Source organism: Dendrobates tinctorius, unplaced genomic scaffold, assembly GCF_039654945.1.
Source record: "Dendrobates tinctorius isolate UK_male_01 unplaced genomic scaffold, ASM3965494v1 ptg000008l, whole genome shotgun sequence".
Classification (NCBI taxonomy): Eukaryota; Metazoa; Chordata; class Amphibia; order Anura; family Dendrobatidae; genus Dendrobates; species Dendrobates tinctorius.
The window spans coordinates 8,553,497-8,579,592 of NW_027361676.1; the positions used below are offsets into that span (position 1 = coordinate 8,553,497).

The following is a 26,096-nucleotide window of genomic DNA, read 5'->3' on the forward strand; positions in this document are numbered from 1 at the left end:
AGGTGACCATCCATACCAGGATTGGGGGGTGAGAGGACCATGCATACCAGGATAGGGGGGTGAGAGGACCATACATACCAGGATTGGGGGTGAGGTGACCATGCATACCAGGATTGGGGGGTGAGAGGACCATGCATACCATGATTGGGGGGGTGAGGGGACCATGCATACCAGGATTGGGGGGTGGGGGGACCATGCATACCAGGATTGGGGATGAAGGGACCATGCATACCAGAATTGGTAGGTAAGGTGTGCCATGTATAGTGCAGATATCAGAGTTACTCTGTTATAACCTGGAACATGTCTCCAAGGATTTACTTATAAGGGTATGTGCACGTTGCGGATTGCTGTGTGGAGTGTTCTGTGTGGAATCTGCATCTCTTGGCAGAATCCGCAGGTCTAAATCCGTGAGGTTTTTATGCGGATTTATTGTGGATTTTGTGCTGATTTCTCCCGCGTGTTTACGCCTGTGGATTTCTATAATGGAATGGGTGTAAAATCGCTGCGGAATCTGCACAAAGTATTGACATGCTGCGGAAAATAAATAGCTGCGTTTCCGCTTGGATTTTTCCGCAGCATGTGCACAGCGGTTTTTTCCCCCATAGAATAACATTGTACTGTAAATCACTTGTGGATCCGCAGCAAATCCGCAACGTGTGCACATAGCCTTAGAATAATCCGTGCCGGCCGGTGTCACAGCACTGACTAATGTAGAAACCACGGACAAATATCAGATATTAGAGGATAACACAAATCAGCAACACAGACAGGAGGGCCTGATCCCAGGAGCTTACACTGAGAAAATGGCTAAAAAGCCTTCACTAGACCCCTGTACAGCTGTATACTGAGGCCCAGGCTTTATAGTTAAGAGACTGAAGTGATAAAAGAGGGGAAAGGAGCACTTTTTGGTGAGCGGAGCCGAGTGAGCCAGATCACCAAAAAGAGCCGGACTGCCCATCACTAGCTCCCGGGTCTTCACTGGGCGTGGACTGAAGGAGGCTCCGCCACTTCCGGTGACATCATTACCTCAGAAAATCAACTCCGTTCTAGCCGCTACTCTCACAGCTGTGAGACGCTCCTGCAGTTACGCGCTTTGCCGCTAGAGGCCCTCGTCTTTTTCCACGTCCGTTGACGTGAAATCTCGCGTGTGCAGCCTGCGCTTCCTCTTTCTCTCCCAGCTTGGCAAGATGGCGGTTGGCAAGAACAAGCGGCTGACCAAAGGCGGAAAAAAGGGTGCCAAGAAGAAGATGTGAGTAGAAATGTCGATGCTTTTGTGAGGGGAGGCAGTCAGTGCAGGGTTCTGTAATGTGGGGAGGGTTAGAAATGAAAGGATGGCGCCGGTGTGAGGCGGATTGTAGCTGTCCCGGCTCCTCGCTCGGCAGGTATGTGCGTGGTATGGAGTGCAGGTCAGGATGAGGAGGGAGACACAGAGGGCCCTCCATAGTGATCTCAGGGGGTGTAACCTGCATGTATGGCGACTATATTACACCCAGTGCTGGTGTATGGCGACTGTAGTAAGGCCCCATAGTGATATTACACGTAGTGCTGGTGTATGGCGACTGTAGTAAGGCCCCATAGTGATATTACACACAGTGCTGGTGTATGGCGACTGTAGTAAGAACCCATAGTGATATTACACGTAGTGCTGGTGTATGGCGACTGTAGTAAGGCCCCATAGTGATATTACACACAGTGCTGGTGTATGGTGACTGTAGTAAGGCCCCATAGTGATATTACACACAGTGCTGGTGTATGGCGACTGTAGTAAGGCCCCATAGTGATATTACACACAGTGCTGGTGTATGGTGACTGTAGTAAGAACCCATAGTGATATTACACACAGTGCTGGTGTATGGCGACTGTAGTAAGGCCCCATAGTGATATTACACACAGTGCTGGTGTATGGCGACTGTAGTAAGGCCCCATAGTGATATTACACACAGTGCTGGTGTATGGTGACTGTAGTAAGAACCCATAGTGATATTACACACAGTGCTGGTGTATGGTGACTGTAGTAAGGCCCCATAGTGATATTACACGTAGTGCTGGTGTATGGCGACTGTAGTAAGGCCCCATAGTGATATTACACACAGTGCTGGTGTATGGCGACTGTAGTAAGAACCCATAGTGATATTACACGTAGTGCTGGTGTATGGCGACTGTAGTAAGGCCCCATAGTGATATTACACACAGTGCTGGTGTATGGTGACTGTAGTAAGGCCCCATAGTGATATTACACACAGTGCTGGTGTATGGCGACTGTAGTAAGGCCCCATAGTGATATTACACACAGTGCTGGTGTATGGTGACTGTAGTAAGAACCCATAGTGATATTACACACAGTGCTGGTGTATGGCGACTGTAGTAAGGCCCCATAGTGATATTACACACAGTGCTGGTGTATGGCGACTGTAGTAAGGCCCCATAGTGATATTACACGTAGTGCTGGTGTATGGCGACTGTAGTAAGGCCCCATAGTGATATTACACACAGTGCTGGTGTATGGCGACTGTAGTAAGAACCCATAGTGATATTACACGTAGTGCTGGTGTATGGCGACTGTAGTAAGGCCCCATAGTGATATTACACACAGTGCTGGTGTATGGTGACTGTAGTAAGGCCCCATAGTGATATTACACACAGTGCTGGTGTATGGCGACTGTAGTAAGGCCCCATAGTGATATTACACACAGTGCTGGTGTATGGTGACTGTAGTAAGAACCCATAGTGATATTACACACAGTGCTGGTGTATGGCGACTGTAGTAAGGCCCCATAGTGATATTACACACAGTGCTGGTGTATGGCGACTGTAGTAAGGCCCCATAGTGATATTACACACAGTGCTGGTGTATGGTGACTGTAGTAAGAACCCATAGTGATATTACACACAGTGCTGGTGTATGGTGACTGTAGTAAGGCCCCATAGTGATATTACACGTAGTGCTGGTGTATGGCGACTGTAGTAAGGCCCCATAGTGATATTACACACAGTGCTGGTGTATGGCGACTGTAGTAAGAACCCATAGTGATATTACACGTAGTGCTGGTGTATGGCGACTGTAGTAAGGCCCCATAGTGATATTACACACAGTGCTGGTGTATGGTGACTGTAGTAAGGCCCCATAGTGATATTACACACAGTGCTGGTGTATGGCGACTGTAGTAAGGCCCCATAGTGATATTACACACAGTGCTGGTGTATGGTGACTGTAGTAAGAACCCATAGTGATATTACACACAGTGCTGGTGTATGGCGACTGTAGTAAGGCCCCATAGTGATATTACACACAGTGCTGGTGTATGGCGACTGTAGTAAGGCCCCATAGTGATATTACACACAGTGCTGGTGTATGGTGACTGTAGTAAGAACCCATAGTGATATTACACACAGTGCTGGTGTATGGCGACTGTAGTAAGGCCCCATAGTGATATTACACACAGTGCTGGTGTATGGTGACTGTAGTAAGACCCCATAGTGATATTACACACAGTGCTGGTGTATGGCGACTGTAGTAAGGCCCCATAGTGATATTACACACAGTGCTGGTGTATGGCGACTGTAGTAAGGCACCATAGTGATATTACACACAGTGCTGGTGTATGGCGACTGTAGTAAGGCACCATAGTGATATTACACACAGTGCTGGTGTATGGCGACTGTAGTAAGGCCCCATAGTGATATTACACACAGTGCTGGTGTATGGCGACTGTAGTAAGGCACCATAGTGATATTACACACAGTGCTGGTGTATGGTGACTGTAGTAAGGCCCCATAGTGATATTACACACAGTGCTGGTGTATGGCGACTGTAGAAAGACCCCCATAGTGATATTACACACAGTGCTGGTGTATGGCGACTGTAGTAAGGCCCCATAGTGATATTACACACAGTGCTGGTGTATGGCGACTGTAGTAAGGCCCCATAGTGATATTACACACAGTGCTGGTGTATGGCGACTGTAGTAAGGCCCCATAGTGATATTACACACAGTGCTGGTGTATGGCGACTGTAGTAAGACCCCATAGTGATATTACACACAGTGCTGGTGTATGGCGACTGTAGTAAGGCCCCATAGTGATATTACACACAGTGCTGGTGTATGGCGACTGTAGTAAGGCCCCATAGTGATATTACACACAGTGCTGGTGTATGGCGACTGTAGTAAGGCCCCATAGTGATATTACACACAGTGCTGGTGTATGGCGACTGTAGTAAGACCCCATAGTGATATTACACACAGTGCTGGTGTATGGTGACTGTAGTAAGGCCCCATAGTGATATTACACACAGTGCTGGTGTATGGCGACTGTAGTAAGGCCCCATAGTGATATTACACACAGTGCTGGTGTATGGCGACTGTAGTAAGGCCCCATAGTGATATTACACACAGTGCTGGTGTATGGCGACTGTAGTAATGTCCCATAGTGATATTACACACAGTGCTGGTGTATGGCGACTGTAGTAATGTCCCATAGTGATATTACACACAGTGCTGGTGTATGGCGACTGTAGTAAGACCCCATAGTGATATTACACCCAGTGCTGGTGTATGGCGACTGTAGTAAGGCCCCATAGTGATATTACACAGTGCTGGTGTATGGCGACTGTAGTAAGACCCCATAGTGATATTACACACAGTGCTGGTGTATGGCGACTGTAGTAAGACCCCCATAGTGATATTACACGTAGTGCTGGTGTATGGCGACTGTAGTAATGTCCCATAGTGATATTACATGTAGTGCTGGTGTATGGCGACTGTAGTAATGTCCCATAGTGATATTACACACAGTGCTGGTGTATGGCGACTGTAGTAATGTCCCATAGTGATATTACACACAGTGCTGGTGTATGGTGACTAGTAAGAACCCCATAGTGATATTACACACAGTGCTGGTGTATGGCGACTGTAGGAAGGCCCCATAGTGATATTACACGTAGTGCTGGTGTATGGCGACTGTAGGAAGGCCCCATAGTGATATTACACGTAGTGCTGGTGTATGGCGACTGTAGGAAGGCCCCATAGTGATATTACACCCAGTGCTGGTGTATGGCGACTGTAGTAAGGCCCCATAGTGATATTACACCCAGTGCTGGTGTATGGCGACTGTAGTAAGGCCCCATAGTGATATTACACACAGTGCTGGTGTATGGCGACTGTAGTAAGGCCCCATAGTGATATTACACATAGTGCTGGTGTATGGCGACTGTAGTAAGGCCCAACAGAATCAGTTGCATTTAAAGGGATGTTCTCAAGTTTGATAGTTATCCCATATTCAAGGGATAAGGGACAGCTTTCTGGTTTACTGTGTGCCCGACTGCTGTGGCCCCCCCTCCCCCATAGTGATATTACACGTAGTGCTGGTGTATGGTGACTGTAGTAAGGCCCCATAGTGATATTACACACAGTGTAGGTGTATGGTGACTGTATTAAGGCCCCATAGTGATATTACACACAGTGCTGGTGTATGGCGACTGTAGTAAGGCCCCATAGTGATATTACACACAGTGCTGGTGTTTGGCGACTGTAGTAAGGCCCCATAGTGATATTACACACAGTGCTGGTGTATGGCGACTGTAGTAAGGCCCCATAGTGATATTACACACAGTGCTGGTGTATTGTGACTGTAATAATGCCTCATAGTGATATTATCGGCAGTGCTGGTGTATGGGTGGCGGCTTTAGTACTACTGCTCCATAGTGATATTACCCAGGACTCTGAAGTCGGTAAGCCACACCACCGACTCTGATTCCTACCCCAGCACTGCCTCACTACTGAGCATGTACATAAAGTGCAGTACAGATTCTTCTCAAAAGCTGAAATCCTTAGATCAGGAACAGAACAGACATTTATAAGACATTTCATAACTTTCCCAAATTATGAAAACATTTACAGCACATCCTGCACTGAACTACTTGAACCCAACTTATATATTTTAGGAGTTGGTCCATTTTATACTGACTCCAACTCCACCAAAATGGACACCGACTCCACAGCCCTTACCCAGCAGTACTTGTGTATGATGGCGACACTAGTAAAATTGGCCCATAGTGATATTATTTGCAGTGCTGGTTGTAAGATGGCGGCACTAGTAATAAAGTGGCTCTTGTTTGAAGTGTTGTGTTCTATGTACTTCCAGTGTGGACCCTTTCTCCAAGAAGGACTGGTACGATGTCAAGGCACCTGCTATGTTCAATATCCGCAATCTTGGGAAGACTCTGGTCACAAGGACACAGGGAACAAGTAAGTGCATAATGTGCATTAAAACTGTCAGTTCATAGAGAGGCTGCATTATTAGAGATGATTGACTATTTAAAGGGGTTGTCCAGGTTTATAGTTGGAAGTCTGCAGTCACGTTTTGCACAACGCATGTTGTCAGGATTCTCCGGTGTTGGGAGATGCTGGCCACGTGACTGTAGGCACGCATTTTGCGTACCTCCGGCCTCATTCCGTATAGCTGTGTCCATTCTCCCTATGCGGTGGACTGGGCTCCAGTGGGGATTTGCGGGGCTTCGGGCTTTCGCAAAATGCGGAGCTGCTGCACCAGCCTGGGATGGGATTTCCTGGAGGCCACCACTTCACAGCAGTGGATGTGCGGAGGCTCCGGGATTTCACAAAAATGTCATCTGACCCCCCCGCACCACGAGGACCGCAGAACCTTCCGCACCAGTCTGGGAAGGGAGTCATATCATTGCCGGACCACTGAACACCCCTGTGACCACGCCTCACCAGCTCTACCGATTTCCCCCGGTAAGCTGAATTCGGACTGTAAGACTGACCCCCAAATTGGCGCATTAATTTTTTTCCTCTATTATCCTTTTGAAAATTTGAGGTGAGTTTTATGGTCCTGGTGCATCTTGGTCCAAAAGATATGGTACTTTTTTTTTTTTATATCAATAAATATAGTAAATTTTATTCTTAGGCTCAGTACCGTATTTTCCAGCATATAAGACAACTTTTTAACCCCTGAAAATCTTAAGTCGGGGGTCGTCTTATAGGGCTGCACAATCTGCGGTCACCTGATATGGTGGGGGGGAGTGGTCCCGATGACGAGGTGAGGGAGCGTCTGGGGGCGTTGACCATCTTATCTTCAGTTACCACCTTTTTTGGCTGCTTTGGAGAAACCATGAAGAATTATTTTCCATGAACATCTGCGTGTCAGCCTTTTCTTACAGAATCAGTTGCATTTAAAGGGATGTTCTCAAGTTTGATAGTCATCCCATATTCAAGGGATAAGGGACAGCTTTCTGGTTTACTGTGTGCCCGACTTCTGTGGCCCCCCCCCCCCCTCCCCCATTGATGCTGAGAACTGGAGCTTTGAAGAGCCTGTCTGAAAAGAGCGGAGGTTGAACATGCGTACTGTTGCTTCATTAATTCTAATGGAATAACTGGAGATTCCCAAGTGCCATTAGAATGAATGGAGCAACAGTACAAATGATCAGCAATCCCCTCCATTATTACTGGGGGCCATGGTGGTAGGACCCGCAGCAATCAGAAAATTATCCCATATTCTGTGGATGGGGGAATATATTTCAAACTTGAGAATACACCATTTAATTGCAAAAATAGTTCATATTTTTGGGGGGTGAAAGAAAAAAAATGTACATCCCTTTGAATAAGGCCGGATTCTATCTTGTGACTGATACACTACTTCCACTTTAATTTTTCTACTACTGTGAGTGAAAAGAACTGGAATGGCAGTGTAAATGTAGCCATTTTTTTTTCTCTAAATTACTGACAATTCTGTTAATATAGAACTAGTATAGAACTAGATCTTTTGCTACCTCAGATGACTATTTTCTTTAATTATTTGGTTGCTTTGGCTTCAGTGATGATATTCAGGCTTGTATATTTACTTACACTATTTACACACCATATGTATCTTGCATGACATGACTTTGTAGAAATGGGAATGAATGATGACAAAGTATTTAGGTCCCAAATGATTTCTGTGATTACTGTACCTGCTTGAGATCGTTCTGATTTTTACCATTCAATGTAAGACATTGAACGTGTTTCTCAGAAAGTGCTCAGTATTTCCTATGTTACTCAAAACAGAAATTGCTTCTGATGGACTGAAGGGCCGTGTGTTTGAGGTGAGCCTGGCTGACCTGCAGAACGATGAAGTGGCCTTCCGTAAATTCAAGCTGATTACAGAGGATGTACAGGGCAAGAACTGTCTCACCAACTTCCACGGCATGGATCTGACCAGAGACAAGATGTGCTCAATGGTCAAGAAATGGCAGGTATGTGTTTCCCTGTGGCTTACAATAGAACAATCTAGTTTGTGCATTGTGCTAGGTTTCCTTTTGTTGTCTGATGCCCTACTGTTTTCTGATTATTGTGTTCTAATCTTTTTGCAGTGCCTCTTTTTTTCATGTTTATTTTTAAGCTATTGCTTTGGAGGGTTTTTTTTTTTTTTCTTTTCCCCTTCCACAATGCTCAGAATATTATAAATGACATACCTCAATGTTGCATTACCTAACTAGTTCCCTGGCTTTCTATACGTAATACCACAGGCAGTTACTGGTTGCAGCAGGCTAAAAATATTTCTTTATCGCCTTATTGGGGGACACAGATTACCATGGGGGTGTATGCTGCTGCTGCTAGGAGGCTGACACTATGCAAAACAAGAAAATTAGCTCCTCCCCGGCAGTATACACCCACCGACAGGCACCAAGCACCTCAGTTTGTGCTTAGTGTCTGTAGGAGGCGGACCGGGATCTCCCCAGATCCGCAGTTACTAATCCATTTTTTCTTTCAGGGTTTAGAACGAACCTTTTAATCTTTTCTCTTTTATCTTTCAGGTTTTTTTCCGTCGGGAAACAGGGTATAGTTATAACCCTGATTTCCCATATCATGCGGCTGAGCGAGCAGTGTGGTGTCACCCACATCGCAACTCTCAGTACCGCAGGCAGGACTTTTTCCTTACCACCTTCTGGTGATAAGGGTTGTGGACAGGTGGCTGGTCCTTGCCGAATCCCCCTCCTCACCCCTTTCTCGGGACAGGGCTGAGAGGAAGACGGCGATCGCAGGAGGTTCAAGCCGTCTTCTGCAGGATGCGGGTACAGAGGACCCCCCCCCAGCGGCCTGCCGTTTCTCCGTGGGCCCCTGTGGTCATCCTCTTCAGGGACGTCCGGTAAGTGCCTGTACGTTCCCTCCGGCCCCGCATAAGCTCCGTGAATGGCAGAAGTTGGACCTTTGTGATTTCAGGTCCACAATTATTTGAATTTCCCGCCCTCTCTGCCTGCCGCGCGCTCACGCCGCTTGCTTCTCACTCCCAGGGAGACACTGGGGATTCCTCACTCACCACACAGCGTCACAACCAGGGGAGGCAGACTTCCCAGGGCCACTGTCAGATCAGCTCCGTTATGTCGGCGCTGGCATGGGGCTGCGGCGTCTTCACTTTCCCTCAGTCTCCTCATCGCTGTGCTCCCTCCTCCCTTCCTGAGCGCGCTCTTTTCAGCGCGCCTTTACTAGCCCATCACAGGGCTCCTTTTCGTTTGATATGCCTGCCTCCTCCTTCGGCCATGCCTTCGCTGTTAACCAGTCACGGAGCAGCCGCTAAGCTCCGCCCCCAGCCTCCAGCACAAGGATTTCCTGGATTTTCACTCCTTCCTGCGCTGTTTGGGGGACACTTCAGCGTTTTCTGCTGCTTACAGAATCTCGGTAGGCTCTGCTCTGAGGCAAAGATTAGTTCTCCTCGGCAGTTATTCCTTAATTCCTGCGGCCATTCAGTGCAGTTTACTTATGCCCAACCCTTCAGGGGATCTCTGCTTCAGGCCCACCGCTATCTATTACGCCTGTGCGCACTGTAAAAAGAAGTGGGCATCGGGTCAGTCGTCTCCATTCTGCCCCTCCTGCAGTCCTTCAACTATGTCAGCATCTCAGGAGCGCACAGAGTCCCGGGCTGAGGGCACTCTCCCCTCCTCTCTCCCCCCGGAGTGGGCCGTTGTAACGTCTCAGTCTGTATCTGACTTGACGAAAGTATCACAGTCGCTGGTCCAGGTCTTAGAGCGATTACCTCAGCTATCTACAGCCACCTGTGCCCCGACCGCCTCTCAGGGTGAGTCGTCCGCACCTGACCGCGACCTTCAGAAAGACAGACAGGGCAGAACTTCTAGGAAGCGGGCTCTGTCTACTTCGTCCTCTAGCTCGCAGGGCCCTTCTGCTTCCCCCAGAGCATCCTCGGATGACGACCTTCAGTCGGGCGATGACTCTCAATCAGAAGCTAGTTCGGAAGGGAACAGCGTTTCTAAAACACGGGACATGGTAGATAGCCTTATTTCAGCTATCTTCCAAACACTAAAGATTAAGCAGGATAAGACTCCACCTCAGGAATGTTCTGTTCTCCTTAAACGAGCAAGACCTCCATCTCGAACCTTTCCCAATCACAAAGATTTCGATACTACCTTATCCAAACACTGGGAGCGCCCTGAGCAACGTTTCTCAGGCCGCAAGTACTTAGACGTACTGTACCCCTTTGACGCAGACCTGCTCACAAAGTGGTCCAAGGCTCCCGAGGTGGATCCTCCAGTTTCCCGGATAGCCTCAAAAACGGTGCTCTCTCTGCCAGATGGGGCATCGCTTAAAGATCCTACTGACAGGCAGATTGAATCTCTGGCTAAGTCTATCTTTGAGGCATCTGGCGCCTCTCTCTGCCCTATTTTCGCATCCGCCTGGGTGGAGAAAGTCATTTCCGCTTGGGCTAAACTTCTTCGCAGGGGCATCTTAGCATCAGCTCCTCAAGATGAGTTGGCAGATCTTGCAGATCAGGTTAACCATGCGGGAAAATACCTTTTGGCCGCCTCCTTGGACGCAGCCGGCTGCGTAGCAAGGGCTAACAGCAACATAGTAGCTGTACGCCGAGTCCTCTGGCTAAAGTCATGGAATGCGGACACTACTTCAAAAAAGTCGCTTACCAATCTGCCATTCCAGGGCTCTAGACTCTTTGGTGCAAAGCTGGATCAGATAATTTCCGATGCCACTGGTGGTAAAAGCACTTCGCTTCCCCAGTCTCGACCAAAACGTTTTTTCAACAGAAAAGGTTGTCGTCCATTCAGGCCCTTTCGTCCCTTCTCTGCCACGGAGAGATCTGCTCAACAAGATCGGCCGCCCTCCACCAGGGAGCGGGATCAGAGGAAACCTTCCTTCAAACCTGCTCCTCGCTGGAGATCTAGAGGACAATATTCCAGATCTTCAGGCGCCAATTCCGGCAGATTTTCTTCTAAGTGAGGGGTCACCCCCACCTGGAATTTCTTCCAGGGTGGGAGGCAGACTTTCCTTTTTCGTGGATGCTTGGCTGTCCGTTGTCGACGACGCTTGGGTCAGAGAAATTGTCGCATCCGGATTCAAGATCGAATTTGCTTCTCCCCCGAACAGACGTTTTTTCCGGTCTCTGCCTCCGCGACAGCGGTCCCAGATCCCGGGTTTTCTGCAGGCCATTTCCTCCCTTCTTTCCGCCGGAGTCATTGTTCCCGTTCCCTCAAACGAACGGTTTTCCGGGTTCTACTCCAATCTCTTTGTAATCCCGAAGAAAGACTGCTCTCTTCGTCCGATTCTGCACCTCAAATTGCTCAATCGCCACATGAAGATTCTTCATTTCAAAATGGAGTCTCTTCGGTCGGTGATTGCTTCCATGGAACCCGGGGAATTCCTCTGCTCGGTGGACATTCGGGATGCCTATCTGCACATTCCGGTTTGTGTGCAGCATCAGAAGTATCTTCGATTTGCATTTCAGGGAGACCACTTTCAGTTCACGGCCCTTCCCTTCGGCCTAGCTTCAGCGCCCCGTGTTTTCACGAAGGTGATGGCGACCGTCATGGCCATCCTTCGCTCCAGAGGGATCCTCATCATCCCTTATCTGGACGATCTTTTGATCAAGGGTTCGTCTCGCCAGGACTGTCTCCAGAGTCTGCAGATAACCCTGGACACTCTCGGCCGCCTCGGTTGGCTAGTCAACAAGGAGAAGTCCATTCTGACTCCCACCCAGTGACTGACCTTTCTGGGCATGGAATTCGACACGAATCTAGCCCGTGTTTTTCTTCCAAGGGAAAAATTTGCGACCCTTTCCAAGGTCATCAGAACTCTCAAGAGGCCTACTCCCATTCGGTCCTGCATGAAGGTCCTGGGGAAGATGGTGGCTTTCATGGAAGCAGTACATTTTGCGCAGTTTCATCTTCGCCCCCTCCAGCTGTCTCTGCTTTCAGCCTGGGACAAGACCACGATGTCCTTGGACCGTCCTATTCGGCACCCTCTCAGAGTGAGGCAATCTCTCACTTGGTGGCTACGGCCGGCGTCAGTTCTCCAAGGGAGGTCCTTCCTTCCGCCTCAGTGGCAAGTCGTCACCACCGATGCGTACATAAACCATCAGGGGGGCACGCGCAGCAAGCAAGTAATTTCAGAAGTGGCCAAGATATTCCGCTGGGCGGAACGTTACGTTCCGGCAATCTCCGCCGTCCATATTCCAGGGGTGGAAAATTGGGCAGCCGACTTTCTGAGTCGCCAGGGCCTAGCGTCCGGCGAATGGTCCCTGCACCCCACAGTCTTCAATCAGATATGCCACCGTTGGGGCACCCCGGATGTCGACCTCATGGCATCTCGGATGAACCACAAGGTGCCGCAGTTCGTAGCCAGGTCCAGGGACCCTCTAGCCGTCGCATGCGACGCGCTGGTGACTCCGTGGTCCCAGTTTCAACTTCCTTATCTGTTCCCGCCTCTGGCCCTAATTCCACGAGTGGTCAAGAAGATAAAATCGGAAGGCGTACCAGTGATTCTAGTCGCTCCAGATTGGCCAAGACGGCCTTGGTACGCGGAACAAGTCAACATGCTCGCGGACGTTCCCTGGAGGCTTCCAGACCGTCCAGACCTTCTCTCGCAAGGCCCCCTTTACTACGAGAATTCTCATTCTCTGAGTTTGACGGCATGGCTGTTGAGACTGCAATATTGAAGGAATCAGGTCTGTCCAGTCAGGTTATTCAAACTATGATCAGAGCCAGGAAACCAGCCTCTTCCCGCATTTACCACAGGTACTGGAAGGCTTTTTTCCGTTGGTGCGATGATAAAAAAGTCTTTCCAATGTCCTTTTCTATCCCATCTATCCTTGGGTTTCTTCAGTCTGGATTAGAAGCGGGTCTGTCCCTCAGTACGCTCAAGGGCCAGGTTTCCGCTCTCTCTATCCTCTTGCAAAGAGAGCTAGCTTCCCTACCGCAGGTAAAAACCATTCTCCAAGGGGTTTCCCATGTGGCTCCTCCTCATCATTCGCCAATAGATCCGTGGGATCTCAACCTCGTTCTTAGCGCTCTCCAGAAGGCGCCGTTCGAGCCTCTTCAGGACATTCCTTTGTCTCTTCTCTCGTGGAAGGTCACCTTTTTGATTGCCATTTCATCCATCAGAAGAGTTTCTGAATTGGCGGCCTTGTCATGTCGTTCCCCTTACCTGATTCTCCATCAGGACAAAGCCGTCCTCAGGCCCGTTCCTTCTTTTCTTCCAAAGGTGGTTTCCTCTTTCCATATCAATGAGGATATCGTTCTTCCTTCTTTTTGTCCGGCTCCCTCTCATCCGCTTGAGAAGTCTTTCCACAAACTGGACGTAGTTAGAGCCCTGCGTGTCTATCTCGCCAGGACTTCTTCCTTTCGTCTGTCCGATTCTTTGCTGGTCATCTCTGAAGGTCGCCAGAAGGGCCTTCCGGCTTCCAAATCCACGATCGCTCGCTGGATTCGTTCTACCATTCTGGAAGCGTATCGTCTTCAGGAAAAACGACCCCCTCCGGGAGTAAGAGCTCATTCCACCCGGGCTGTGGCGGCTTCGTGGGCTGTTCATCACCAGGCTTCGGCCATGCAAATTTGCAAGGCCGCGACCTGGTCGTCTTTGCATACCTTTACGAGGTTCTACAGGGTTCATACCCAGGCCTCGTCTGATGTTGTTGTTGGTAGGAAGGTTCTGCAGGCGGCGGTGGCTCACCGGCCGACTTAAGCCCTTCCGTTACTTTTGTTCCTTATTGCTGTTCCCACCCTTGGGACTGCTTTGGAACGTCCCATGGTAATCTGTGTCCCCCAATAAGGCGATAAAGAAAGATGGATTTTTGGTTCTTACCGTAAAATCTCTTTCTTGAAGCCTTCATTGGGGGACACAGCACCCTCCCTGTTTAAGTTGTACCGTGTTGGGTCTTAGAGTCCCTTGTTGGGTTGGTACATATGTTTAGAGTTTTCTCGTTGCTTCTCCTACTGCTTTTTCACCAACTGAGGTGCTTGGTGCCTGTCGGTGGGTGTATACTGCCGGGGAGGAGCTAATTTTCTTGTTTTGCATAGTGTCAGCCTCCTAGCAGCAGCAGCATACACCCCCATGGTAATCTGTGTCCCCCAATGAAGGCTTCAAGAAAGAGATTTTACGGTAAGAACCAAAAATCCATCTTTGATAAAGATGAATTGGGAACAAATGATGACAAACTGTTTCGGTCCCAAATGATGACCAGTGATTACCACCATGATTGTTCTGATGTTCCCTTGTAAATGAGGAAGTCTGTGTTTTTTGTTTTTTTTTTGTTTTTTTTTAGCAGTGGATAGCAAATATGAGTTGAGGTTTACATTGTGACACCACTAAGGTATTATGCTCATGTCTGGAAGTACACAGGCTATGCCATTAATGTCTCACCTCTGGTACCTACACCTATCTCAAACATGGCCCTGTCTTGCGCTGCTCTGAAAGTTGAGGACAGGGCTCGCTTTTGGAGCTCCTTTTAGAAGTGAATGAAACCATCTTTTATTCTCTGACCTGCATCTGTCAGACATTTATGGCCTATTTTGTGGATATAGTCATAAGCGTTCAACTCCTTTATGAATGGCTTAAAACATTTAAGTAACACAGAAATTAAATTGAGCAGCTCTGACCTGGCAAAGGTGTATGCCATCAGATTTGAGTGCACAGTGAAATTAAATAAAGACTATGGTTATGCTATGTTGTTGTCTACAGACCATGATTGAAGCACATGTTGATGTGAAGACTACAGATGGCTACCTTCTCCGTCTCTTTTGTGTTGGATTCACAAAGAAGCGCAACAATCAGGTCAGAAAGACTTCCTACGCTCAGCACCAACAAGTCCGTCAAATTCGTAAGAAGATGATGGAAATCATGACCCGGGAAGTGCAGACTAATGACCTGAAGGAAGTTGTTAACAAACTGTAAGTTTCTACTTTACCTAAGTTATGACTCCTAGCTGTGACTTTAACACTTCCATGTGGGATCTGTGATCACAACTTTTTTCAGTCCCAAATGGCAAACTGATAATTATTTTGAGATCTTTCTGAGTTTCCCACTTTGATTTTGTGAGTAATATTGTACAGTTTCAGAGCCTTCCTGTAAAATAATATTCTACCTGTACATATCCATGCTGTCAGGGGTCACTTGTAGTTGCCATTTCAGCTTTTTCTTTATAGGCACCAGGTTGCTTTTTGACACCATCACTACACAGTTATCATAATGGAAAGGCTCTATTGCTTGAATATTTAAGGGAAAAAAAAGCCTGCTGTGCATGTGTTCCTGTGTTTTGGCTAGATTCCGAGATACCAAAAATGATGCTATCTAAGGGAGTCCCTTACATATTAGATTGAGATTGAAAGACATGGACTATTTTGACCACAGCAAATACCCATCCACTAGTTTAGTGAAACGAATACTTTCTTTTCAACACAACGCACATTTGTTATTGTGCAACACATCAGTTGGGCTTGTTAAATATACTTTAGGTAATCAGCACTTTCTACATGATTGGGTGGAAAGAAATTCCAACATTGGCCCATGCAGTTTCAGTTGTATTTTGAGCTGATGAAGAACAATGGTATGGCTGCCCATTTTCATCTAATTTGTGTGGGGAATATAAATGGTTTTCTGGTGAAAATAAGTTAGCTGATAACTTGTTGATCTGTGGGGATCCAACCGCTAGTACCCGCACTGATTGTTGTCTGACGCGAATGATTGGCTGCAGTAGTCATGTCGGTAGGTGGCAAGTGTTGGGGACATTTGGAGCAGCAAGGATTGTTGGTGAATTGCCTTTGCAGCAAAATTTCTTGGCCAGCCTTTACATGTCAAGTTTTTTGTGTACTGTACATATGGGGCTTCTGAACCTGCTGGTTTGAGGCTTTGAGCAGTGTGCTGGTACATTACTACTGTAGTAAAGTGAAAATGCATGGCTCAGTGTGTAACTGCTTTAGTTTGATACATGTTAGACTGATTCTTTCCAAAACCACTGATGGGGAAACATTTCCTGTTGAGGTGTATTAGGCTATGTGCACACGTAGTTTTAGGTGCTGCGGATTTGGGAAAAGGTTTTACACCTCTACAATGGAGAAGGTGTGAAACCGCTGCGGATTCCGCACAAAGAATTGACATGCTGCGGATTTGAACCCGCAGCAAATCCGTGCGGAAAATCCGCAGCATGTGCGCAGCGTTTTTCAGTTTACCATTGAAAACAATGGTACTGTACAACGCAGCTAAATCTGCTGCGGACCCGCAGCAGAATCCGCAACGTGTGCACATGACCTTAGGGTTTGTGTGAAGGAGAGTCAACTCCAGGGGGTATTCTGTACTGCAACTTTTAAAACAGTACATTTTGTGTACATGGTTTTTTTTTTTTTTTTTTTTTCCTTGTATAACAAACATCAAAGTTTTAGGGTATGTGCACACTTTGCGGTTTCTGCTGCATTTCCGCAGCATTTTTGGCTCTGCAGAAACGCAGCAGATTCTGCTGCGTTGTACAGTACCTTTATTTCCTATGGAAATTAATAAAAGCTGTGCACATGCTGCGTTTTTTTCGCGCGGTTTTGCTGCGGTTTTCAAAACGCAGCATGTCAATTGTTTGGTGCAGAAACGCTGCAGTTTTACACCTCATCCTGCGGATTTACCTGCGGTTTTCTCAACAAAATCCGCAGAGACAAAAAAACTGTGTGCACATACCCTCATGCTGGAGTTCAGTCCTAAGGCCATGTTCACACGTTCTTTTCTTAAAGCGTTTTTTTCAACAGTCAAAACCTGTTCTCTTGGCAGTAACAAAAGTAATAAACTTGCAAAACAGCAGGTTTTGTTTATTTTTTGGTGCGATTTTTCATAGTATATTTCTCTCTTGTGTATACTGATAAAGTTTAGTCCATAAAAGAATCTGATTCTACTTCATCAAGTTTTGGTACCAAAAACTGATATCTGCGTTTTTTGCACCACCCATTGCTTTCAATGGGTGAAATGAGCTGAAAAAAAGGGACCTGCTTCATTCTGAAAAACCCAAGGTTTTGCACAAAATACGGAGACCAAAAAAACAAGCTGTGTGCATAAGATTTCAGAAATCGTAACACTTTACTGGTATTGTAAAACAGCTGAAAAAACGCAACACGTAAACATAGCCTAATAATATAGAGAGCAACGGTATATCACGGACACATCTGATGACATCAGCCAATTGTCTGATTTGTCATTTGATGGCTGCAGTGCTTAGGCCTGTAATGGTGCAGTTTCAGGTACCTATGTTTCCTGTCTGTTAACACCAGTGCAGTCTGTGCTAGATCCATAAGCGCTAGTGTGCATGAATTTGTTTTTGGAAACGAAATCAATCTGTTTTAACAATTGTTGTACCACCCCCTTTTAGCGTTATGTTCATACAGGGTGGATGGGTATTCTGTTTGGATTTTCCAGATTGAAAAGGGCGTGTGGATGTGTAAAATATCTGCTCAGGAATTGATCTCTGATTAGGATTTTTAAGTTTTGCAAATCAAACAATGGAATATGCAGCAAAGTCCACAAAATGTTGCAGCTAATAACTTGTTTTCGTTTTAAAGCTCTTTATGTCCCATGTACATGCTATTGTGTTTTCGTTGTTTTTTTTTCCCTAATCTATAGCTGCGTTCGAATTTTTCCTGACTTGGGGGGCAGAGACTTATCTTTCGTTGGTGTCAGTATGTTGTAACTATTGTAATTTTCTCGGCAGAGATTTTGTTCACACTCGAGTTACTTGTACTGGTCTTCAGTTTCAGTGTAGCTTTTTTATTTTTTTCTAAATTATTAATCTCAAATATTTCTTCTGAAGTAAGAAAACAATGTACTCACTTCGCCTTACATTGCTTTTAATTTAGGATCCCAGACAGCATAGGCAAAGACATTGAAAAGGCCTGCCAGTCTATCTATCCCCTCCACGATGTCTATGTTCGCAAAGTCAAGATGTTGAAGAAGCCAAAATTTGAATGTAAGTTGGTAATTTACTTATGTTTAAGGGTTATTCCAAGAAAAGGCAAGTTATTCCATAACCATAAGATATGGATAATTTGCTGAACGCTGGGGGGGGAGGGGGGTACTAGTGGTTGGAAAAAGGGCTCTGTAGATCCTTCCTGAATGGAGCAGTGAATGTGCGGCCTCTGCTTCATTCAGTGTCTATAGCAGAGGTCTCAAACATGCAGCCGCGTGGGTGGACGGGGCGGAGAGGGCCGCGTGGGTGGACGGGGCGGAGAGGGCCGCGTGGGTGGACGGGGCGGAGAGGGCCGCGTGGGTGGACGGGGCGGAGCGGGCCGCGTGGTTGGAAGAAGGGCTCTGTAGATCCTTCCTGAATGGAGCAGTGAATGTGCGGCCTCTGCTTCATTCAGTGTCTATAGCAGAGGTCTCAAACGTGCGGGCCGCGTGGGTGGACGGGGTGGAGCGGGCCGCGTGGGTGGACGAGGTGGATGGAGCGGAGCTGTGATTGTATGAGGTGTATTAAGTTTGAAAGGAATGTGGGGCCCTGTGCAGCCCATTTACTCTGCAGAGTTTGAAACCCCTAGTCTATAGGGTGCTTGACTGTCAGTTTCATAGATACTGAATAAAGTTGAAGTCAAACATGCACAACCGCTCCATCTCTGGGACTCCTAGTGCTTGGATCCCTAGGGATCAGCAAGTTATTCTCTGATCCGTGTATAAGGAATATCTTGTCTTTTCTGGAGAATAACCCTTTAAGGTTCTGCTTTTTAAGCTGAAATTTTGAATCCAATACCATAGGAATAATGTCAATGAAAGATGTTTTGGATATATATAGAGAGAGAGATATCTTAAACTTTGGAAATGTCAAGTTTGCGTATAAGACATGCAAATTCCCCTGATAATTGGACATTTGACATCCTATGTATATGTCTTCAATGTCTTGTGGGTAAGTGCCTTTTCAGGAGGACTGGGGATTTCCCATAAATAGGCTCTTCCCAGTGCTCATTATGAGAAATGCACGTGCAGAGTGGATGAACTCTATGGTGCAGTCTGTACCTTCTACAAAGTAAAAAGTGGCATGGTCACCCCCCCCCCCCTTCCTTTTCAATATAAATTTACAGGCAGTCATTAAAGGGGTTGTCGATTATTAGGACAACCCCTTCTTAAACTAAATGTTCGGGCTCTATAAAATTTATGAAGCCTATACTCGCCACCCATGCTCTGTTCCCACGGTGTCAACACTTGCATTCCGGGGGCTGGCGTCCCTGTCTCCTCTTTTGGACAAACTGAACATGAAGAGGAAGTCCCAGGCTGCAGCTGATCCCTGGCTTCCTCTTCATATTCAGTTCGTAGGAAGGTGGAGACAGGGACGCGAGCTCTGATTGGACGTGGTGTCACTTGTCACAACACCGTATCACAGCGCCTGTGAGATCGAATCCCACACTGCGGGAACGGCGCGGGAGGGGAGTATAAGCCTTATTTTATTGGGGCTTAACATTTAGTTTAAGAAGGGGTTATCCTAGTAGACAATTTAGCTAAACCAATATAATTGTGGCTTACTCCATGGTGATACTTGTATATTGAAATTAATAGTAAAACTAAGCAGTTGATTTAGAGCTCAAACTACTATTCTCCATCTTGATTGTTATTTTGCAACACCTATTGGATGGCTTTATTTTTGCTTATTTGGCCTATTTTGCTGCACTTTAGGCCACAATCCCATCTACTAAATCACGTGTATGGTTTCTTTTATAAATCAATAAATATGAAAGTAATTACCATAGACTAGACCATGTTATAAATTCCAACAATTCATGCATATTCAGTGAGGCACAAAGTGTTAAACACAGTCGGGTTTTGTCTCCAATCATGAGAATTCGGGCACATTAAAGTAAATGTCCCTCACCCTGTGGTCATAAGGAAACACACTGTGGACTCTGGGGTTGTTCTCTCATGAGGCTCAGGTGGTGGCTAAAACCAGTAATTTTCCTATATGCTGAAGTATTGCAGTGTAAAATTCAAACCCCCTAGGAAAAATGCTTTAAAAATGTTTACTTTTGAATTAGGAAAGCCAAAAATGAAATAATTATTCAGTATCACCATATTCATGAAATTCTGATTAACTATATTATAAATTGAATTAAACCCTGAGGAAAATTGAAATGGCCAAACTTCTAATTTTCACTCTGTTTTTATTTAACGTTTGGTTATCTACCTCAAAAAAATGCAATAAAAAGTGGTAAAAAAAAAAATGTTGCATGTACTCCAAAATGGTATGGATACAATCTAGTTCTCCACATAACTAATAAGTGCTCACACTGCTTCATTGACAGAGAAATGAGAAATGAAAGTGTAAGGTTAAGTTCCAGCAGAGTGGATGGGATTTATAGTAATCTCATGCCCACTGATTTTATTTTACGCCACGTAAACTGACCTGCGGTGTGTGTTTCAAAAGTGCGAAATGTCCATTTCTCTTGTGACTATACAGAGTTTTCTGTGCAGATTTTCCCCATAGACTTGCATTAGATATGGAAAATTCACAGGTAAAAAATACACTAGTTTTTAGTATGTTTCCACTGCAGAAATGCACTAAAAACGTATGTAATGTACACGTGACTGTATCTAAGTTTTTTCAAAACCAAATACGACGAAGTGTCAAAAACCAAGCTTAATTTAAGATGCCAATGAATGAAGTTTACCTAATAAGTGAAACATGAAAAACTCGTCAAATAGTTGTGTGACCATAGGCTTTCAGGTCACAAACCTTTTTTTTTTTTTTTTTTTTTTTTTTTTTTTTTTTTTTGTGCACAAAGGTCTCTAAGCCTTATATGTTAAAGAAAAATGTTTGTTTGGCATTGTTATAATCGTACTGACCTGAAGAACAGTGGTGCCAGGCCATATTAACTGAAATGAACTCCATAAAGAATCTCTCTCCCCCCCCCATCCCCACACAAAAAAAAAATCACCCACTTCAAAACAGCAACCTGTCCAACAGAAAAGAAACTTTCATAGGACTAAGTTAAGACTAAATTATTAGTTTTATGAAATAAAGGGCTGAAAAACCCAAAGCTCAATGATTTAAAATTGCCTGAAACTAATTTAAAAAAACAATTGCCTGAACAAAAAGGTTTAGATAATTCTTTTACTTGGGGATTTCTTGCAAAGATTAAAACATGGCTTTTATATTTTGGTTCTCCACCCCTTTTATGGGTATTACCTTTTCTATATCCTACCCACTGTTTGTCTGTAGAAGTTCTGATTGTTCTTTCTAGTAGTAAAGTTTAGTTAATGTTTTTTCTTAATCTTGCTGTCTTCAGTCATTGAATATACAAAGAAGACATTAACAATATAAAGTTAATAGTAGTTTGTTCTCGTTTTTGCAGTGGGGAAACTTATGGAGCTCCATGGAGAGGGCAGTGGTGCTGGAAAACCTTCTGGAGATGACACTGGCGCCAAAGTTGACCGGGCTGATGGATATGAGCCTCCGGTGCAGGAGTCTGTCTGAGATGCTAGATTTAAAGTAGCCTGCAAAAAAATAAACCAACTGTTCTTTATAATGTCTGTTTTATTTGGTTTTATGGGCAGTTGCTTAAAGGGTTCCCTCAGTACAAACATGTACATATTCTACAGAGATACCATCATTATCTGTGGGGGGTGTCAACATTAGGACCTAAAAAAAGTGTGGACCAAAGGAGCCAATGTCTTTTGAGTGCTTTTATTAAAAACATTAACCTTCCTATCCACTGAACTGGTCAAGGTTTTTCACATTTAAGGCTATGTTCACACTAGACATTTTTTTAAGCGAGTTTTGATGCTTTTTTTAATGCAATTTTTCAGCCGTGTTTTACATCATCGGCGAAGTCTGCAATTTCACAAATCTCGTGCACACCTTTTTTTTTTTTTTTTTTTTTGTCAAAAGTATTTTGTGCTTTGTATGTTTTTTTTGAACATTGGAGCATGTAAAGATTTTTTTTTTCAGTGTTTCAACAATTGGAAGCAATGGGTGGTTTTTAAAGGGAACCTGTCACCACTTTTCTGTCCTACCAGCTAAAAATATCACTTTATTCAGTGTCAGGTATGCATTCCCTAAATAGTTATGTAACCCCCTGACTCTCCATGTATCACCCATAAAAACTTTTATTTCTTTCTCCCACGATGTACGCTAGTAGGGTCCATCTGGTCCGATGGGCTTCAGTTTGCTCACTCCACCCCTCTCCTTGTCTGCTGTACACAGTCCTTGACATGAATAAAGCAGATCCCTGTTGGATATTGCGCATGCGCAGTCAAACGGTTTCTCTTGCGTGCGCTGTATGCTTTGCCCAAGTGCGGGCAAAGCCGAAAAGCAGAAGTGTGCATGCACCCATGTGGCTGTACAATACTGCTAAGCCATATGACGAGACTCTAGGAACGGAGCACTAGTTTCCTCCTGGAGTGCAGATTTTCCTACAACAGTTTGCATACTCCATATACAGAGCCCTCTAAGTGCTAGAAAAGCAGAATCCCCCCTCCATTTTGGAAATTATACCACTTTGAGAATTTATTTACAGGTGTATTGACTATTTTGACTCCATGGGTATTTCACAGAAACAAGCAGTAGTGGATGCTGCGGAGTGAAAATTGCAGACTCCCATTGTAGTGACTAGTACACTGTAGTGACTAGCTCATGCTTCTGAAGACACACACCTGTAAATTAGGTGGGCTCTCATCTCTACAGAAATGCCAAACGTGTGGACTCTACATGTGGTTTAGACACACTGGTGCTCAGTAAGGGGGGGGGGGGTGCATTTGAATTTGGGAGTGCAGAATTTGCTGAATTTCTTTTGGGGGGGGTTTAAGGAGCAATTTAGCTTTTTCAGAGCCTTTATACTATTAGAAATCTCACTATATTTCCATTGACAGATGACCAACCTGACTGGGGACTTCTTTTTTGTAGATTGAGTTGAAACGTTTATTGTGACATTTTTACGTAACATTTGGGATCACATTTATCTGAGACTCTATGCTGAGCACCTACATTGTGGTTTCCATCTAATTCTCCGAGTGACGTGACAGATCAAATCCCCGATGGATGCATTCACTATGATGCAGAACGCTGGACTCCATCTGGCCTCTGTTCAGTGGTGTCCTTCTTTCCAGGGGTGCACAAAACTGGGCGACCGTGCTTTTATGCATGTTAAAATTACATTAAAATACTGTGGCGTCCACAGTGCCTCCATCTACCTCATAGGGAGGTATGCGGATGCGGATAACGGATATGCGGATAACACAATGCGGATGACGCTGCCGCTCTATATAACACCACAATAGCTGTAGCTTTGGAATCCGCTGCCCCACTTACACATACCAAAACTCGCAAAATCAACAGACAGCCCTGGCACACCAGCCTGACCAAAGAGCTGAGGCGAGCTTCCAGGGCTGCTGAGCGCAGATGGAAAAGATCCCACTCCAACGAGCACTTCATCGCATTCAAACAGTCCCTCACTACTTTCAAGACCACACTCGCCACAGCTAAACAAACCTACTTCTCATCTCTCATATCCTCCCTGTCTCACAACCCTAAACAGTTATTCAACACCTTCAATTCTCTCCTCCGCCCCCCAGCACCTCCTCCCTCCCCACTCATCTCAGCTGAAGACTTTGCCTCATTTTTCAAGCAGAAAATTGATAACATCAGGGACAGTTTTGGTCAACAACCCCCAGAGCCCTTCCTCCCGACTTCCCAGCCCTCCACCTTCAAAACCAACTTCTCCACCATTACAGAAGATCGACTCTCCACTCTACTCTCAAGATCACATCTCACCACCTGTGCACTCGACCCGATCCCATCCCACTTCATCCCAAACCTCACCACAGTCTTCATCCCAACCCTAACCCATCTCTTCAACCTATCACTAACAACTGGTGTTTTCCCCTCAAGCTTTAAACATGCCTCCATCACACCTATCCTCAAAAAGCCCTCTCTTGACCCATCCTCTGTATCTAGCTATCGCCCTATATCACTTCTCCCATACGCCTCCAAGCTACTGGAACAACACGTCTACCTTGAACTGTCCTCCCATCTCTCTTCTTGCTCCCTCTTCGACCGCTTACAATCTGGCTTCCGGTCACACCACTCCACTGAAACTGCCCTTACTAAGGTCACCAATGACCTCTTAACTGCCAAGAGCAAGCGACACTACTCTGTCCTCCTCCTCCTGGACCTGTCGGCTGCTTTTGACACAGTGGACCATTCCCTATTATTACAGACCCTCTCATCCCTCGGCATCACAGACTTGGCCCTCTCCTGGATCTCATCATACCTAACAGACCGGACATTCAGCGTCTCCCACTCACACACCACCTCGTCACCTCGCCCCCTATCTGTCGGAGTCCCACAAGGTTCAGTCCTTGGGCCCCTGCTGTTCTCTATTTACACCTTTGGCCTGGGACAGCTCATAGAATCTCATGGCTTTCAGTATCATCTTTATGCTGATGACACACAGATCTACATCTCTGGACCAGATATCACCTCCCTACTAACCAGAATCCCTCAATGTCTGTCCACTATTTCATCCTTCTTCTCCACTAGATATCTGAAACTCAACATGGACAAAACAGAATTCATCATCTTTCCCCCATCTCACGTGACCCCCCCTACGAACCTATCAATTACAGTAAATGACTGCCCACTCTCCCCAGTCCCACAAGCTCGCTGCCTCGGAGTAATCCTTGACGCTGATCTCTCCTTCAAACCACATATCCAAACCCTTTCCACTTCCTGCCGACTTCAACTCAAAAATATTTCACGCATCCGTTCATTCCTCACCCAAGAATCTGCAAAAACCCTAGTCCATTCCCTCATCTCTCGCCTTGACTACTGCAACCTCATGCTCTGTGGCCTCCCCTCAAACACTCTCGCACCCCTCCAATCTATTCTAAACTCTGCTGCCCGACTAATCCACCTGTCCCCCCGCTATTCCCCAGCTTCTCCCCTCTGTCAATCCCTTCACTGGCTCCCAATTGCCCAGAGACACCATGACATACAAAGCCATCCACAACTTGTCTCCTCCATACATCTGTGACCTCGTCTCCCGGTACTTTCCTGCACGCAACCTCCGATCCTCACAAGATCTCCTTCTCTACTCCCCTCTTATCTCCTCTTCCCACAATCGCATACAAGATTTCTCTTGCGCATCACCCCTACTCTGGAACTCTCTACCACAACATATCAGACTCACCTACCATCGAAACCTTCAAAAAGAGCCTGAAGACCCACCTCTTCCGACAAGCCTATAACCTGCAGTAACCACCGATCGACCAAACCGCTGCACGACCAGCTCTACCCTCGCCTACTGTATTATCACCCATCCCTTGAAGATTGTGAGCCCTTGCGGGCAGGGTCCTCTCTCCTCCTGTACCAGTTATGACTTGTATTGTTTAAGATTATTGTACTTGTTTTTATGTATACCGCTCCTCACATGTAAAGCGCCATGGAATAAATGGCGCTAGAACAATAAATAATAATAATAGGGAATCTTCCGCCAGAGGTTCCAACTGAATCCTGTATATTTACACAGAAACCCCGATGTAAGCGCTCAGCAAAGAGTGCAGGTGAAATGTGAGCTGAACATTACTGCGATCTTTGGAAGGCAGAGTGAACAAATCAAAAGGTGAAAAATTGGTTGTATGTATTTACGCAGTTCCTCGTGATTAGGCGACTTTTATTCTTCGGATTGGTGCGATTACAGCTAAACCACAGTTTTATATTGGGTTTTGGTTCGGCAGCTGTCATACAATAAAATGCTTTTTATTGCTAAAACTAGTTTTTGAATCCCCATATTTAGATAGCTATATTTTTTCCATATTTCAGCCAACAGTCATGACATCTTTTTTGCGGGACTGGTT

General features: G+C 45.9%; 1 protein-coding gene and 2 non-coding genes across 3 annotated transcripts; all 3 read left to right on the plus strand.

Moving 5' to 3' along the window:
- Window positions 1-1,091: 1,091 nt before the first annotated feature.
- RPS3A (ribosomal protein S3A) lies at window positions 1,092-21,769 on the plus strand. Its single transcript, XM_073576256.1, has 6 exons — window positions 1,092-1,249; window positions 6,142-6,245; window positions 8,061-8,248; window positions 14,973-15,181; window positions 18,119-18,228; window positions 21,596-21,769. Exons 1-6 carry the CDS (start codon window positions 1,188-1,190, stop codon window positions 21,715-21,717), a joined length of 795 nt encoding a protein of 264 aa, XP_073432357.1. The 5' UTR covers window positions 1,092-1,187; the 3' UTR covers window positions 21,718-21,769.
- Window positions 7,914-7,981, plus strand: LOC141092695 (small nucleolar RNA SNORD73). Its single transcript, XR_012232876.1, has one exon. It is a non-coding gene; the product is annotated as a small nucleolar RNA SNORD73 (small nucleolar RNA).
- LOC141092689 (small nucleolar RNA SNORD73) lies at window positions 14,434-14,503 on the plus strand. Its single transcript, XR_012232875.1, has one exon. It is a non-coding gene; the product is annotated as a small nucleolar RNA SNORD73 (small nucleolar RNA).
- Window positions 21,770-26,096: the final 4,327 nt, after the last annotated feature.

Bases quoted from the DNA above. Each gene is read 5' to 3' on its own strand.
- RPS3A (XM_073576256.1), top strand. From the start codon at position 1,188: ATGGCGGTTGGCAAGAACAAGCGGCTGACCAAAGGCGGAAAAAAGGGT. The intron at 1,250-6,141 runs GTGAGTAGAAAT...ATGTACTTCCAG, and splicing joins AAGGGTGCCAAGAAGAAGAT to TGTGGACCCTTTCTCCAAGA. The intron at 15,182-18,118 runs GTAAGTTTCTAC...CTTTTAATTTAG, and splicing joins AAGGAAGTTGTTAACAAACT to GATCCCAGACAGCATAGGCA.